General features: G+C 40.0%; 1 protein-coding gene across 3 annotated transcripts in view; it reads left to right on the plus strand.

Annotated features, from left to right (window-relative positions):
• The window catches only part of NCOA5 (nuclear receptor coactivator 5), a 28340-nt gene that overhangs the window by 5478 nt on the left and 7898 nt on the right, over positions 1-14964 (plus strand). For 2 of the 3 annotated variants that reach the window (XM_027558388.1, XM_027558389.1), the window contains exons 2-3: positions 5333-5399; positions 13820-14146. In XM_027558388.1, the coding sequence (XP_027414189.1) occupies positions 5362-5399; positions 13820-14146 (365 nt within the window). In that variant the 5' untranslated portion in view covers positions 5333-5361. The remainder of the gene's footprint in view (positions 1-5332; positions 5400-13819; positions 14147-14964) is intronic. The other variant, XM_027558387.1, reaches the window with a different exon arrangement.

Below are 14964 nucleotides of genomic sequence, written 5' to 3' on the forward strand. Positions count from 1 at the left end.
GATCTCTGGGCTTCCCTGGTGGTTCAGAAGGTCAAGAATCCACCTGCAGTGTGGGAGACCTGGGTTCAATCCCTGGGTTGGGAAGATCCTTTGGAGGAGGGCATGGCAACCCACTCTGGTGTTTCTTGCCTGGAGAATCCCCATGGACTGAGGAGCCTGGCAGGCTACAGTCCATGGGGTCGCAAAGAGTTGGACACGACTGAGTGGCTAAGGGACACGACTGAGAGACTAAGTGCAGCACAAGGATCTCTACTTGTACAGTTCAGTTGAAATTTTACTTTTTTAAATGAACCTATATTTTGAAATTTTGTTGCTCCAACTTTTTTAGTAGTTTAGATTAGCTCAACCTTTGTTGGTCCAAATTAGGGAGCTTTTTCTCTTAGTTAATATTCTTCTTGAATCAGTATAACAAATAAGGTAGAATATCCATTTTATCAGGTTTAGAGAAATCAAGTGACTTGACTAAATCCCTTCCCCCACATCCCAGAAAAGTAGGACTAGAACTCAGATTTGCTGATTCCAACCAAGGTTCTTTCCTCAAAAGAAGTAAAAAGGGCCAGAAATTAAATATTGATAGAGAATTTTTGTCTGAGGTGTTACAGTGAATAGAATGTCAGTAGTAAAAGCCACGAACATTGTTGTTTCAGGTGATAGAAATCAAAGTTGTAGTTGAATAAGCAGATCCTACCCTGTTGAGTGTCTGGGGCACTTAAACACCAGTGTGCCCAGCATAGACCGCCTTTTCCAGGCCCCATCAGCATCTGATCAGGGAGCTCTCACCAGTGTTCAGAATGGAAGTCAGGTCTTTCTACTCCCTGTTGGAGGCAGCATAACGTGTTTAAGCATGTTAGTGTCAGGCACACCTGGTTTTGAGTTCTAGCTCTGCCTTTTGATCATCTTGTGACCTCAGATAAGTCACCTAATTTCTCTAAACTTCAAATTTCCTCATTCTCAAAATAGAGATCATAATACAACTCCAAGAGTTGTAGAAAGGTTTGCTTGAGATAATGTACATAACGTTCTTAGTACAGGCTCTGGGGCAGAGTAAGTATTTTGTAAGTATAAGTTATATTGTTTCCACCATTTCTGTTCCTTGGAATAACATCCTAATACCATTAAGGATACAATAATTATTTCAATTAGAAATTGAAGGAGATAACCAAATATGAGGGATTGTGTAGTTTTCAGAGTGAGCTTAAAGCATCAATTTAGAAGCAGCAAGCCAAGCATTCTCTTATCCCTAACTTTACAGTATAACTCATAATATCCCTAATGGTACAATATATCATCAAAGTCATCTTCATAAATATGGTGTAAGTGAGAAGTCCTATCCTTTCCCCAATTTTGGGAGTTACTGTCTCATAGTCACTGTCTTGTCAGTATGGTTTCTCAAGTAGCATTATCTTTGTCATCATGTATTTCCAATTTAATAATTCCTAGTTGTTGGTTGCTTTTCAGCTAGACCTATTGGCAAGCTTTATTTCATTTGTAATCATTTCTTGAAATTGTAGGGAATCCCCTGGCAGTCCAGTGGTTAGGACTTATTTCAACAACCAGAGTTGGCACTGTCAGATGTTACAGTTCACACTGCACTTGTTGAGAATAGTCCTGTTTTCCATTGTGACCGTCTTTGAAGTATAAAAATTGGTTTTACGGTGAAAAGAATTGTTTTGTGGTGGTACAGTTGAAAAATAGAGCAAACCAGTTCGTGAAACTATGAATGAAACATGCATTTTTATTTATAGCATATCTGAGTACCATTGTGTGAACTCTGTCTGGCATATTAGTCTAAAATAAAATTGTAGATTAAGCATTGTGCCTTCCTTTGGGAGTTCTTTACCCCTGTTCTTTTGTGATTTAAAACAGCTCTGCTGCTTCCTGTATAACATTTTCCAGATTATTTTCCATTTTTTTTTCCCCTTTTATGTGAATTCCTTCGGTTGGTGCTGTTTTTCTTGTCTAAAAATTCTTACTAGAGAAGTGCTTTTAACTATTTTTACCCCATAGAAGTTATAGATATTCAGGTGAAGGTTAAGCACCTTGTGGTAATGGTGACTTTGAATGGTATTCACATTGCTAATAAATTGACAAAAGTGTAGAACTACCAACCAAGCTGAGGTGGAAGAGACACTGAGATTGAGCTGCCCCAGATAAAATAAAGCAGGAAGAAAAAGAAGCACTATTTCTTCCCTTTTTTAGGCAGAAGAGGCATTCCACCTCTCCTTGGAGATTCTTTTAAGTTACCACTGCCCTCCTGTTGATTAAATTCCCTCCAATTTTGATTCCCCTCTAACATCCAGAAAGATTCCCGAATTGTCTTTCTGTTTTCCCTTATCCTTTACATTCATATCATTTCTATTTGTTTGGTGTAAATTTTGTATCTCAGTAAGGGTTTAGAAAGAAAATAATCTGATTCAATTAATTAATACCAAAAAACCCTTTACTACTCCCAGTATTTGCATTTTCAAATTGAAACTTGTTCAAATGAACCTCTAGTTGATGGGTTTTCAAATTATGTGACAGAAAATTGGGATGGTACAAGGTTTTGGTTTGTTGGTTTGTTTTTTCTGCTGCTTCAAATCTTTGTTGTACCGTGATCAGCTCTCTGAAGTTATTTGTACTTTTGGTAGCTTCTCTGTTCTTTCTGTATTTCTGAATTCTTAGGTTTTCCAAAAGTTCTGTGTGCACATATGTTAGAACTGTTTGTGTATGTGAATTGGTGGTGATGATAGTTTTTCGTAACTCTTACTGAAAACGCCTCCACCTCTAGTGTAACCTGAGCAGTCCTCTTACATGGCAGTGAGACTAGCAAAATGTTTCAAGTTTCATTTTGTCCGTATCTTACTCAAGGTGGAGATTTAAGGATCTCTTTAATAGGAATGAATAAACAAACAGTTGCTATACCATACCAAAAGTTTGCTAACCCCTAAAATTAAGAAAATGGTCTAAGAGTTCTCTTTTCTGCAAAAGAAACTTAAGCCACACCATCCAAAAACAATTACTTTGGACTCCTCCATGAAAATGGATACTAGGAGGCAAATTACAGTCAGAATGGTTTAAAGATACAATCTTGAATTTTTAAAATAATCTTTCAAGTGATTGCAAAGAATTTCACGAACTTCAAAGGAAAATATTTACCTCCTTCATTCTAACTGCAACCAGTTTTGCCCCAAAGTTATATGGTACCATGAGTATTTTGATCTCCCCAGTCCTATATTTAGTGGCCCTCGCAGGGGGGCCACTAAATATACAGTGCAGTAGTCCTTTTCATATGATGAGGGCAAAATTATATAGTATTTATAGACACCAGTTATAGTAGTACCTTGTGTTCCATATTCTCACCTAAATGTTTGCTGAGTCAAGTCAGTGTTTAGATGAGTTTTATTTACATGACTCTTTAATAATACATGGAATCCTGCTGGGAAATATGGTCCTTATCTAAAAGAAATGTGCATGCCACTAACACCACTCCCCATGTATTCCAGAGATACTTTGAAAACTGCTTAAATAATCAAAGACTTTACATTTCTCTCTGAATCATAGTCACCCTGTGTTAGAAAGCAGTACAAAGTAAGTGGGCGGACTAGGTCAGTAGGCCCTTCTAAGCCTGAACCTGATACTCTTCACAATTACAAATAGAACTCCCTGTATGATCTGCCATTATATAACATGTGTTAATATTTTAGGACTTGAGACTTCCTTGGTGGTCCAGTGGCTAAGATTCTGCACTCCCAATGCAGGGGGCCTAGGTTCGATCCCAGTCAGGGAACTAGATCCTGCATGCTGCAACTAGACCCCAGTGCAGCCAAATAAATAAATATTAAAAAAAAAAAAAAGTCAGGCCTTAGTGAATTTTAAGGGTTGTAACTTGTAACATGCAATACCAAACCCATGGTCAGGTATTACTGGCCAATTTCTGTGTAGAACATGTTTTCTGATTCTTTATAAAGGTAGAGGGGTTGTGTCTGCTCAGTTAGAAACTTAAGAAGCAGTTTACATAGAATGTACTTCTGTGACTGTTTAGATGTGTAACCTTCAGTTTGGTCAAAAGCCATTCTCCTAAAGATAAGGGGCTTCTGACCTAAAATGGAACTGAAGATCATTCTTACTTGAACAGGAACACAATAGTTGACAACATAGCAGGGGAAAGACATATAAGACCTCTTTAAGTTTTGTCATTACTCTGGTCTTTCATGTGATAAGACACTGGTTAGAATTTTTCATACACATAATTACTATTTTCAAAGCTACTTAAAATCACTGTTTTAAATCCTAATTATATGATTGTTTAATACCATTTAATGTCATTATTAGATACACTGTTAATTGCTTAATATGGAACAAGGGGAATAAAATTACACTGCAGCAGAAAGCAGTTTTATTTCTCCATATACTAAAGTATGAAATTTTTAATATGCTTATTTTTTAAGGCATATAAAAATTATCAGGTGTTATCTTTGAGCATAGATTGGTACATTTCTTGAGATATTTCTTTTATTTCTTACTTACATATGGTGTTTTTATTACTTGCTTCAGTTTTTGCAAAGTAGGGTTTGTTTTGTTTTTAACCGAGAGGCTTTAACTGCACAGGTTGGCTTCTGTGAGTTTATGTTTTCACTGTTCTTTATCTAGTTGTATATGCCAGGCTTCTGTAGTGAAAACTTACAATGAGTGTTTTATTACTTAACCTTACTATACCAAATGCCAGTTCTTATTCTTAGGTACTTAGCTATGAGGGTTATAAATATTAACAGGTCATATGCCTTGTTTAGAAAAAAATTAATTTATTTCCTACATCTCATTCTGGAAGATTCTACCCATAGAATGCCACAAGGCAAACTAAAAGGAGCCCCTGCTTCATGGATTATTAGATGTTTTAAGACTGAATTCCAGCCATTACTTCCTTGTAATATAAAATGGAACTACTTGCCCTTGCTCTCTCTCTCTTTTTAAAATTCTCTTTCTTTCTTTCTCCTCCCCTCAAAAAAGAATCACACATCTGGCTCTCCAAGAGTTCAGAAGACAACCTTTTCCCCTTTTGGAGGGGGAAGTTTTTAGGTTTAGGCTTGGCAGTGTTAAAGCCTTGACATAATCAGTTTTACACAAATTATGTGTTAGCTAGAAAACTGAGGGACATTCTCTACCAAGCCATGACAACGTACTGCTGTAACTTAATAAAAATTGCCCAAGTGACTATGCGTCTGCTGAATGGATTTTCTTACACCATCTGGTTGTCATTGTAGTTTTTTTGTTGTTGCTTTCATTTGAAATGTGCTGATGATCTTGTTTTTATTCCGTAGCATTGAACAGATGGGTTGATTATTCTTTTCAGATATTAATAAGGCAGCGGAAAGAAGAAATATGAATACGGCTCCATCAAGACCCAGCCCCACACGAAGGTAAAGTACCCTGAAGCAGTGAGTTACCTTGGGAGAGTTGGGCTCTGGGGAGTTAAGCCCAACTTCGTACATCAAGGGTCTTTTCTTCCCCCCAAGAAATCAGAAACGCACAAGCAAACAATAAGAACGTGAACCTGTGTGAAGGGCCTTGCTGCTTTTTTAGAACATACATCAGGAGATGCAGAGGAAGCTTTGTTTTCCGTGGCAAACCCAGCAAGTTCAGCTTGCACCGTGAGTTGCAGGCGATTGGAAGAGGATAAACCTCTGTGTGTCCCCCGCTCACGTGTCAGTGGGAGCCTCCACAGCAGGAGTGCCCGAGGGTCGTTGGTGTGTGCTGCGCTGCCCTGCAGCAGGCTCGACTCTTCATTCCACATGGCTGCCGGTCCAGATGTTCACCCAGGTTTACAGAAAGTGCTGCTTGAGAGATTGCTACTGTGCCTGTGCTGCAGATCCCCTGTGCGCTCGCATGCTTGGGTTACCCATTGAGGGGAAATAAAAAGGGCAAAAACACCCTACCTCTAGAAGTCTCCCTTTTTCTTAGTTTTCCTGGAAATAAAAGGCATTTCCCCAAATAGTCTTCCACTATTTACAAGAGATAGTCCTGATGTGTACCCTCAAGATACGCATTAAATTCATCCCAAAGAAGAGCCTCATTAATGTTGCCATTACACCAAAGATGAGTATATTGTATTCAAACTGTCTGGCCTCATAAATAGCACACAAGTGGATGCAGTGTGTGCAGTTTTGTGTGGAATGCAGACATACATATCTCATATCTGGTGTCTCCTCATGGCCCAAGTGGATATTCAGTATGGATTTTGCCTTTGCCCCTAAGTAAAATGCCAGTTTCCCACAGTAAATTGTGTACCTAAACTATATACCACAGGAAACTACATTTCATATGATGACTGAACATGCTGAGTACAACAAATCCTAGTCTGTACTGGTAGCTCCACAGGTCACTTGGGGGTATACCCAACTACCTGGGCACTTACACGTAACATACAGCCGTCCTGCTTTGAAACAAAAACGCCTATAGTTTGTTACCTACTTATAGGAAGGATTGGTTGCTCTGTGTTTGTATATGTGCCCACTTGGACCTGATGGTATTTTCTAAGCTACCAGGATTAAATTACACGGGTATGTTCTGCAGAGTTCAAGCAGACCTTAGGGACAAAGTAATGCTGCTGATTTCAGTTAGGTTCTTTGAACACTCTGCCTGGAAGTTGAATCTAACACCACAGTTATAGCTGCACCACAGCTGTTAGCTGGATGCCCTGGTCATCCATTGGTTTCACTGCAGAAGTGAGCATACACATTGGTATTCTGTTTGTTTTCTCTGACACCATAAGGAATGCCTGCAGCTTGCAGGTAAATAGTATATTGATTGATTTTGTGTGTATGTGTGAGTGCCCTAAAGAACATAAATGAATGCTCTGGAACTTCAGCAGATCCATATAAGTCTGTTTCCGTTGTGCTGCATCTAACCACGCTGCAGATGTTGGGCAGTCCCTTCAGTGTTGCTCCTCGTTGCCCCAGTAAACATGAAATACAAGTGACTGAGAGTTTGCATCTAATGGTCAGACATATGGGCTCCACTGGAAGCTGTGGTTGCTAAATGACTTGAAAGGAGATGTGTATATCCAGTTTCCAAGGAGCTCAAATGTGTATGTTTCTGAAGTAGGTAGCTTACAGGAGTGTAGAACTGGTCACTATAAAGACACTCCCCTAGTGAAATCCTCCTGCTCTCTGTATCCTCATGATGTCTGTGATGTCTGGGTAATGTTTCCGCAGGCAAAAAGGAGGTGGGACTGCACATCACAGAATAAAAAGTAGTTCTCATTTGTGCTATGATAAGAATGTTTTATGTCATTCCACTAAAAGTATACCTAACCAGATGCTTTTAACATTTCCCATTATTGTAGGTATTCACTAAGCATTGGCAGTGTTGGGGAAATAGCTTACTCCCCTGCTTAAAATCCAATATTGCCATTGCCAGAGCATTAACTAATTTCATCCCAGCCTAAAATGCAACTCTATAATTTCATCTGTAATGGAAGAATGCTTTCTTTCTTTCTTTTTTATATCCCCACTCCCAAAGATAAACATACAAACAACATTGGAGGGGGCCTTTTAAAGTGTTCTCCTTACCAGATTTATAAACATACGTCACTTATATTTTCATTTTAATATATCGTCTTCCTCAAAAATAAATTCTAAGATGAGGTCATTTGGGACGTGGATTGGGCTGTGGCTTCCCGCTTTATTTATAGTCAATAGGAGGGACAGCTAGGCTAATTAAAGGTCCATTGAAGATCAGTCTTCTTGGTGATCCGTCCCTAACTGGGTTCCTCAAAGTGTTGTTTAGCATGATTAAGTTTCATATAGTCATACTCAGTAAGGTTTGGGGAAGAGGAATATTCACATTTAGTTTTAAAAAAAAAATCTATTCTGAGCCCCATCTAAAAGTCTAAGCAGAGTCCCAGTTTTGTTCCATTTAAAAATTAAAATTTTCAAACCCTAAAGTCAAATTGAATGTTGTATTCAAAATAGAACACTAACGTTTTGATCATTGTGCTTATCGTATGTTCTTCTTAAGACACTAGTCTGGAAGGGGCTAATCATTTCTCTGAGGGTGAACACTGGCTAGCGTGTGCTCTCCTCAGGTGCGTGCTTCCAGTCAAAACCTTGAGATAATTCCAGTGTATCAGTATGTTGACAGCAATCCACCTGACTTCATTCAGCAACCCTAAACATTTTATGTGCCCCCAGCCATGGAGGAATGCCTTGTTCACAGAAAGGAAAAAAAAAAAAAAAGCTACCTATAGCAAGCATTTCCCTTAAGTTGTAACTCTGTGTCTTCAGTGTTGCTACTTTTTAAGAAAATTGTTTCTAAGCATGCTGGCAAGACCTTTGTAACACCTTATTTTGCTGGACTTTAACCTTGAGTGTCAAAACACCTCAGTATCTTTGGGAATTTTCACAGGATTATCACCTCTTCAAATGTCTCTGTAAGCCACAGTTCTGCTGGTATTGCTCACCGTTCAGTAATATGCCTCACTAATGACTCCGGCTGTTGGGATGTGGTTCTGACGGTTCTGGCCCAGCCAAGCACAGAATTCTGCATCAGGGATCCCTGCTCTGGATCACATTTCAGCCTGAATTCTCGTCATTTAACCCTTGGAGCACTTCATTGAACTCCACTGTGCACATTGAGAGCATTGCATAGTTACCGTGCAAGTGGTCTAGCATTGGTGCTAGGCGTCAGTCCTTAACCACGCTCGGAGACTGGATCATGATTCTGGTCGTACCTCAGCTCTCAGTTTCCATCTTCAGCTCAGCACTTGAGCAGTCCAGGTTTTGGAACATAACCTTCTGCAGACATGGCCTCTAAGTGATACTCTACTTCCTAAACCTTCCTGCGTGACCTGAGGAAAAGCAAATAGAGTTAACTTGTCTACATCGAGACCTCTGCAGAGAATTTCTCTAGGTATTCGTGAAGAATGTTAGGCCTGGTGCCTCATTGGTGAAAGTCGTCAAGGATTGGTTCATCAGAAATAACCTGGCCATTGTCAGCTATGTTTCAGTTTTTTAAAAAAGAAAAGAAAAAGCCTAACTGCAGACAAGTTTCTTACGTGGCCTGAGGTGATTTTTGTGTATCCACAGTGTTAATTCCTTTAATAACTGCTTGCTTCTTGGGTGTGAGACTGCCCTAGCTCTAGGTGGGCTTCACAATTAAAGACTCCAGGCTGTGATTACCTGCGCACTAACACTTAAAGAAGATCCGTCAGTTCTCAGCAAGTGCCACCTCTCTACCAACAGAAGAGTCACATTTGTGTTTGAGAAAATTATCAGTGCGCTTTCTAGGGAGAAGCATGGGCACTTACAAAATTTGGATCTGTAAGGTGTGATTGCTTGTTGTACCCCGTTATCCTTCCTGCACCCAATGGCAAAATTCTGTACAAGTCTGTTGTCCCTGTTTCTGATGGCAGCATGGAGCTCCTGGTGGGGGATCAACATCACACAGCAGCCAGCCATTTAGAGAATGGTATTTGTGGACAGTATCTGTGACAGAACAGAAATACAAAGAGCTGATGGATTTTTTTTTTCAGGAGAAAAAAGGCTGGCTTTAGAAGGAAAATATTCCAGTGAACAGAAAGGAAAAAGGAGATGCTGACAAAGACAAGGACAGAGGCCTTCCTCCCTGACCTTCTGAACAGCCAAGGCCAAAGAACACCATCCTGGGCTTGAGGCTGTCTCTAGCCAAAGAGAAGCTCAGAGTCCATCAGTTGTCCAAGAGCTCTCAAATGCCTGGTGCTCCTCAGGACGAGAAGCACTTCTACCAGGAGCATATCACTTGCCATCTGAGCCATGGTCTTTTCCTTCATCCATCCCTCCTTACCTCTCAGATGTTTGCAAATGGTGTGACTACCGTGTCTCTCAAGGCAAGAGAGCATTTGGCTTTGCCCCCTCCTGCTGAATAGATGAGGAATTTGCAACAGGATTTTAGTGATGTTTATCAACTGCTTTCAGTTTGTGGACTCTGGTTCTGAAGTTCTAACTGTTGTTCAGTTTCTTTTTAGCTTCTGGTGACCTAGTACCTGAGGGTACAGTGCATTGGTCTCCAGTTAAACAACTTTGGTACCATGGGATGATCTAGTGAACTTCATTCTCCAGAAACTTGCCTCTAACCCACTTGTTATTTGAGGCCAAGCATCTTGTTCAGCAGGCTTCATCCTTGCGGCACTCTGAATCCTGCACACTGTACCACCTTTTTGTCATCTGGTTCTTATTTTGAGAAAGATGCTGGGGCCAACACCAGGATCCGTTTTTTCTGGGGAGGTCTTTGTTTGGCTCCTAAAGGGTTGTTTTGTTTTTGTCTCCAGAAGAAAAGCAGTCTGCCATGCTGCTTGTCTTTTGGAGAAAAGAAAGCTTTCCCTTTTCATTTTAGAGCCTTGCTATCCTCTCTGTCCCTGCTTCTGCTACTCCTTTGGTTCTTCTTTCCCTTGTGAATATCATCTCTTCTACATTTTTACCCCCAAGGTAATTAAGGGGGAATTTATAGTTTTGTTGCACATAGACTGCTTACCTTCTCAAACTAGAAGCATGAACCTGGACTTTGGGAATCTAGGGTATTGTGGTCAACCTCCAGGAATAAACTCTCGGCAGGTGAGTAAGGTATTTCAGTGGATTCAAAAGAATGAGAACCAGATGTGGCATTTGTAATCGTCCTAGGACTGTGAAAAGTGCCTGATGTGGTGGTATCCCTGTCCCCACCCCCCACCCCGTTTTCTCCAGCCTACGGCTTTGTGTGTGGTCTGTGGTCTGTCAGGTTCATGATCTCTTTCAGCCTTGATTGCCAAAGAGCACTTGAAATCTGATTCCACCTCTAATGACTTATTTCTGACTGCTCCCCAAGGCAGGTTTATCTGCTGATCATTAATCCAGAAATACTTGACAGTTGTCCCTTCCCATTGGATCCTAGATGTTTGCCCACAATATACAGTATATCAGATGTTACATATGTTAGAGGGATTATATGACATAATAAAAGTTGAAGTAAGAATCTCGGTTACTCTGCACTTTATTCTAGTAGGAAAAATCTTTAGCCATCCTCGTTTAAATCCTCTGTTCTCCCATATGTTTGCTCCCACCAATCAAGAGTACTTATGAGCCTTAAAACATATGACAAGGACTTTTCATAGAAACAAAGTTGGCATTTAAATTGTTTTTGTTGTGACCATGTGGATGAAGTGAAAATGAGGTTTTCTTCCAAGCTGAGGGCATCATGATGAATGTCTATATGTGTAATCATGGTAGGTGACAAAAATATGAGGAAGACATGATGCCTGCTCTTGAGAGGCTTACAGTTTAGTTGAATAATTCATTTTATTAAACATTTACTGAACTCTGTGCTGTGTCCTGTGGATACAAAGCATTCAAGTGAGCTTACTACTGTTTGGTAGGGAAGCCATTGCAAACAAATAACTACAGAACAGTGTGATAAGTGCAGCAATAGAAATATGTATGCAGAGCAAGACTTGTTTAACAGGTTCATGGAGCATCTGCTCTATGCCAGACAATATAAGCCTATGTAGTGGCTTTATCATGAAGTCAAGCTGACAGTCCTTGTCTTCATGGACTTGCAGTCTAGTAGGGCAGACAGGCATTAAGTAAATTGATATGTGACATCAAATTGTGATAAATAACATGAGTGAAAACAGTGCTATGAGAGAAGGTGGCCAGAATTTAGGGACCAAAGATAAAGTTTTAAACTAACAGAATCATGGAGTAAGGGATGCTTAAGCCTGAGACCTGGAAAAATGACTGTGGAGTAGTTCCTGCTGCACAATGAGAGGCATTGGGGAAAACCTTGACTAGTTACAGCTGAAAATTCAATATGGTAAGAAAGACGCAGACTAGGGAGGGGGCGGAATAAGGTTGGCGAAGACAAGAGCTGAGGCAGGGCAGAATCTTATTAGCCTCAGTAGAGACATTGGACTGAATTCTAAATACTGTGGGAAACCAGTGAAGGGTTTTACATATTTAAAAGATGGTTCTAGAGTAATCTAGAAGAAGATTAGGAAACAGGCAAGAGCAGAAATGGGGAGACTATAGAAGGCTCTGCTGTGGTTTTGGGGAAAGGTGGTTTGGGGTTGGGCTTCAGTGGTACCTATGGAGATAAAGAAACATGGGCAGAATGGATGTCAATTTCAGAGAGAGAACACATTTTGGAAATGTCATTGGAAGAGTGGATAGGGCTTTAAAGAAAGGATGACATCCAGTTTCCTGGCTTGAGCTACTGAGTAGGTAGATGTGCCATTTATTGAGATGGAAATGACTGGAGGAGGGGCCTATTTGCTGGAAAAGATCAAGAGTTCAGGGCTGGCTTTATGGAGGAGGTAATCCTTAAAACGGGTCTTAAAAGGAGACATTGTAAAAAGGTAAATCAGATCTAGATGAGTAATAGTAAGTGCTCTAAGAGTTTAGCAGGAGAGATCAGTAGTTACTCAAGAGATTAGAGAATATTTTGGGGAAGACATGGGACATGAACTTGCCTTTGAGCATTGGATGATACTTGAGTTAGTACAGGAAAATCATTCCACGTTGAAAAGCCATATGAACAGAAATACTGAAATAAGTCATGTGAGTTAAATCATAAGACCAGCTTAAGTAGAACTAAGGAAGTTGGATCAGGAAATGAGGGAGAAATAATAAATGGAAAGGGGCCAAATTTGTTAGGGAAGAGTGCCCAGAAGCGTGATAGCCAAGCTGCAGTTGGTAACAGGTGGAAATCGATGGTTTATCTGCTATTTGCTGAAAGAATTGAAATCTGAAAGATTGGATTTTGTTTTTATATCTTAAAAATTCTTGGTGATGGAGCATAGAATAAGGGTTTGGATTGAACTTAAAAGTCCAATGGGAATGAACAAGAAAAGCAAAGAGTATTCAAGTAACTTGATAGGGAAGAAAAGTCAAAGTTAACTCTCAAGAACTTAAACCTTGGTAATTGGGAAGATGATTTTTGGCATAAGTGAAAAGGTCTGACTGTGCCTGAGTGGGTTGAATAAGAAGTTTAATTTTAAACATGTTGAGAATGAGTTCCTAGTAGGGTAGTCTCATGAAGAGTATTGAATCAGATCAGGCTGAACACCTGTGACTTCAAACACTGTTTTGGTTTTAAACAAAGAACACCTTGACCAGAAGGAGCCAGGTTCTACTTAAACTTTAGACTAAGAGAGACCACTACTCGTATGTTAAGAAGATAGAGTGTTCCTCCTATACTTGACTGTGTGTCTCATATTGCACTTCCCTTTTTCCCCCTTTATTTGATTGATCCTGCTCGATGTTTTTTAAAGTAACGTTTTCTGTACTTTTAAGGATAACTCCTTGGATCACCGTTACTTTGTATGAAATTGTGCCAACCTTGTATGAAATTGTGTCATTTGCTCATTTTTTCTTCATGAGTCTTGCCCCTTATTATGACACACACACCCCCCGACCCCTGCAACTATTCTCCCCTTTTAAAATCTCTTTCAAATAAGTTTGGTGGGAGGAGATGAATGAGGGAAGACCCTTTCACTTTGAAAACCTGTTGAGATAGAGATGATAGTTTGACATGTATACAGAATATTGACTTACCTCACAAAGTCTCATAAACACTATGACCCCAGTCAAAACCCTTGGCTCTGGATCATACATTCTTCCTTGAATATCCTAATCTTTGGAGATTCTAAAACATGCTAGTCTTTATTTGCTGACCAGATGGGTGACTGTCTTTAAAATTTTAATCTTATTTCTCACTGACTGCTGTGTTTTAGAGAAAAATGCTTGGAGGGTGGGGGCTTTCTCCAGTAAAGAGCTCAAGGGTAGACTCCTTCAGTTCCTTTGTCTTAGCATCTTCTTGCCCCCTCCCACAGAGATCCATATGGCTTTGGAGATAGTCGAGATACAAGACGTGATCGATCGCCCATTCGAGGAAGTCCAAGAAGAGAGCCCAGGGACGGCAGGAATGGCCGGGATGCTCGAGATGGCAGAGACATGCGAGACCCCCGAGATTTGCGGGACCACAGAGATAGCAGAGACATTCGGGATCACCGAGACAGCAGAAGTATGCGTGATGCTCGGGACATGAGGGATCTTAGAGACTTTCGTGACCTAAGAGAAACTAGGAATTTTCGAGATCACCGAGATCCCATGTACGACAGATACAGAGAGATGAGAGACTCCCGAGATCCCATTCTCAGGTAACCTCTACAGTCGTTCTGCTTGCTGGGTTTTTGTTTGTTTGTTTATTTTTGGTAGCAGTCTTTTTATGTTTGTTCTGCTGAACTAATTGAAAACTCTGTACAGCAGTGCCTTTCTCAGGCCTATGTTTCCGGTGTTTATCACCATGAGAGATGTGCCGCTTAATAAATATTTGCTGAATGTGTGATTGAAGACGGATTTTGCTTAATGAATGAATCTGGGTCTCTTCCTGTGGGCTGTGAAAGGCACCATTGTGCAAATGGAAAAAAAGATGGGAGTGCAAATTGTTTTGGCCATGCAGGACCACAGGGTAGATGTACAAATGGCCAATAAATACGTGAAAAGATACTTGACATCCTTAGTTAGCAGAGAAATGCAAATCAAAACCACAATGAGCTAGCACTTCATACCTACTAGGATGGCTTTTAAGTGTTGGTGAAGTATAATGGAATTAGAATCCTCATACATTGCTGGTAGGAATGCAAAGTAGTATGACTGCTGTGAAAAAGTTTGGCGGTCCCTCAGAAAGTTAAATGTAGTAGAATTAATAATCCACCAGCTCCACTCTTGAATATATATCCAAAAGAATTGAAAAGAAGAACTTACATAGATGGGTGTGACTATACATAGCAACACTATTCACAGTAGCCGAAAGGTAGACACCACTCAAATGTCCATCAATAGATGGATTAAAAAGTATGGTATATCCATACAGTATATTATCCAGCCATTAAAAAGGTCATTTTTATACCTGCTAAGCCTTGATAGACCTTAAAAAATATGCTACATGAAATAAGTATTATGCTACATTGTCACA

Source organism: Bos indicus x Bos taurus, chromosome 13 (assembly GCF_003369695.1).
Source record: "Bos indicus x Bos taurus breed Angus x Brahman F1 hybrid chromosome 13, Bos_hybrid_MaternalHap_v2.0, whole genome shotgun sequence".
NCBI classification, from domain to species: domain Eukaryota; kingdom Metazoa; phylum Chordata; class Mammalia; order Artiodactyla; family Bovidae; genus Bos; species Bos indicus x Bos taurus.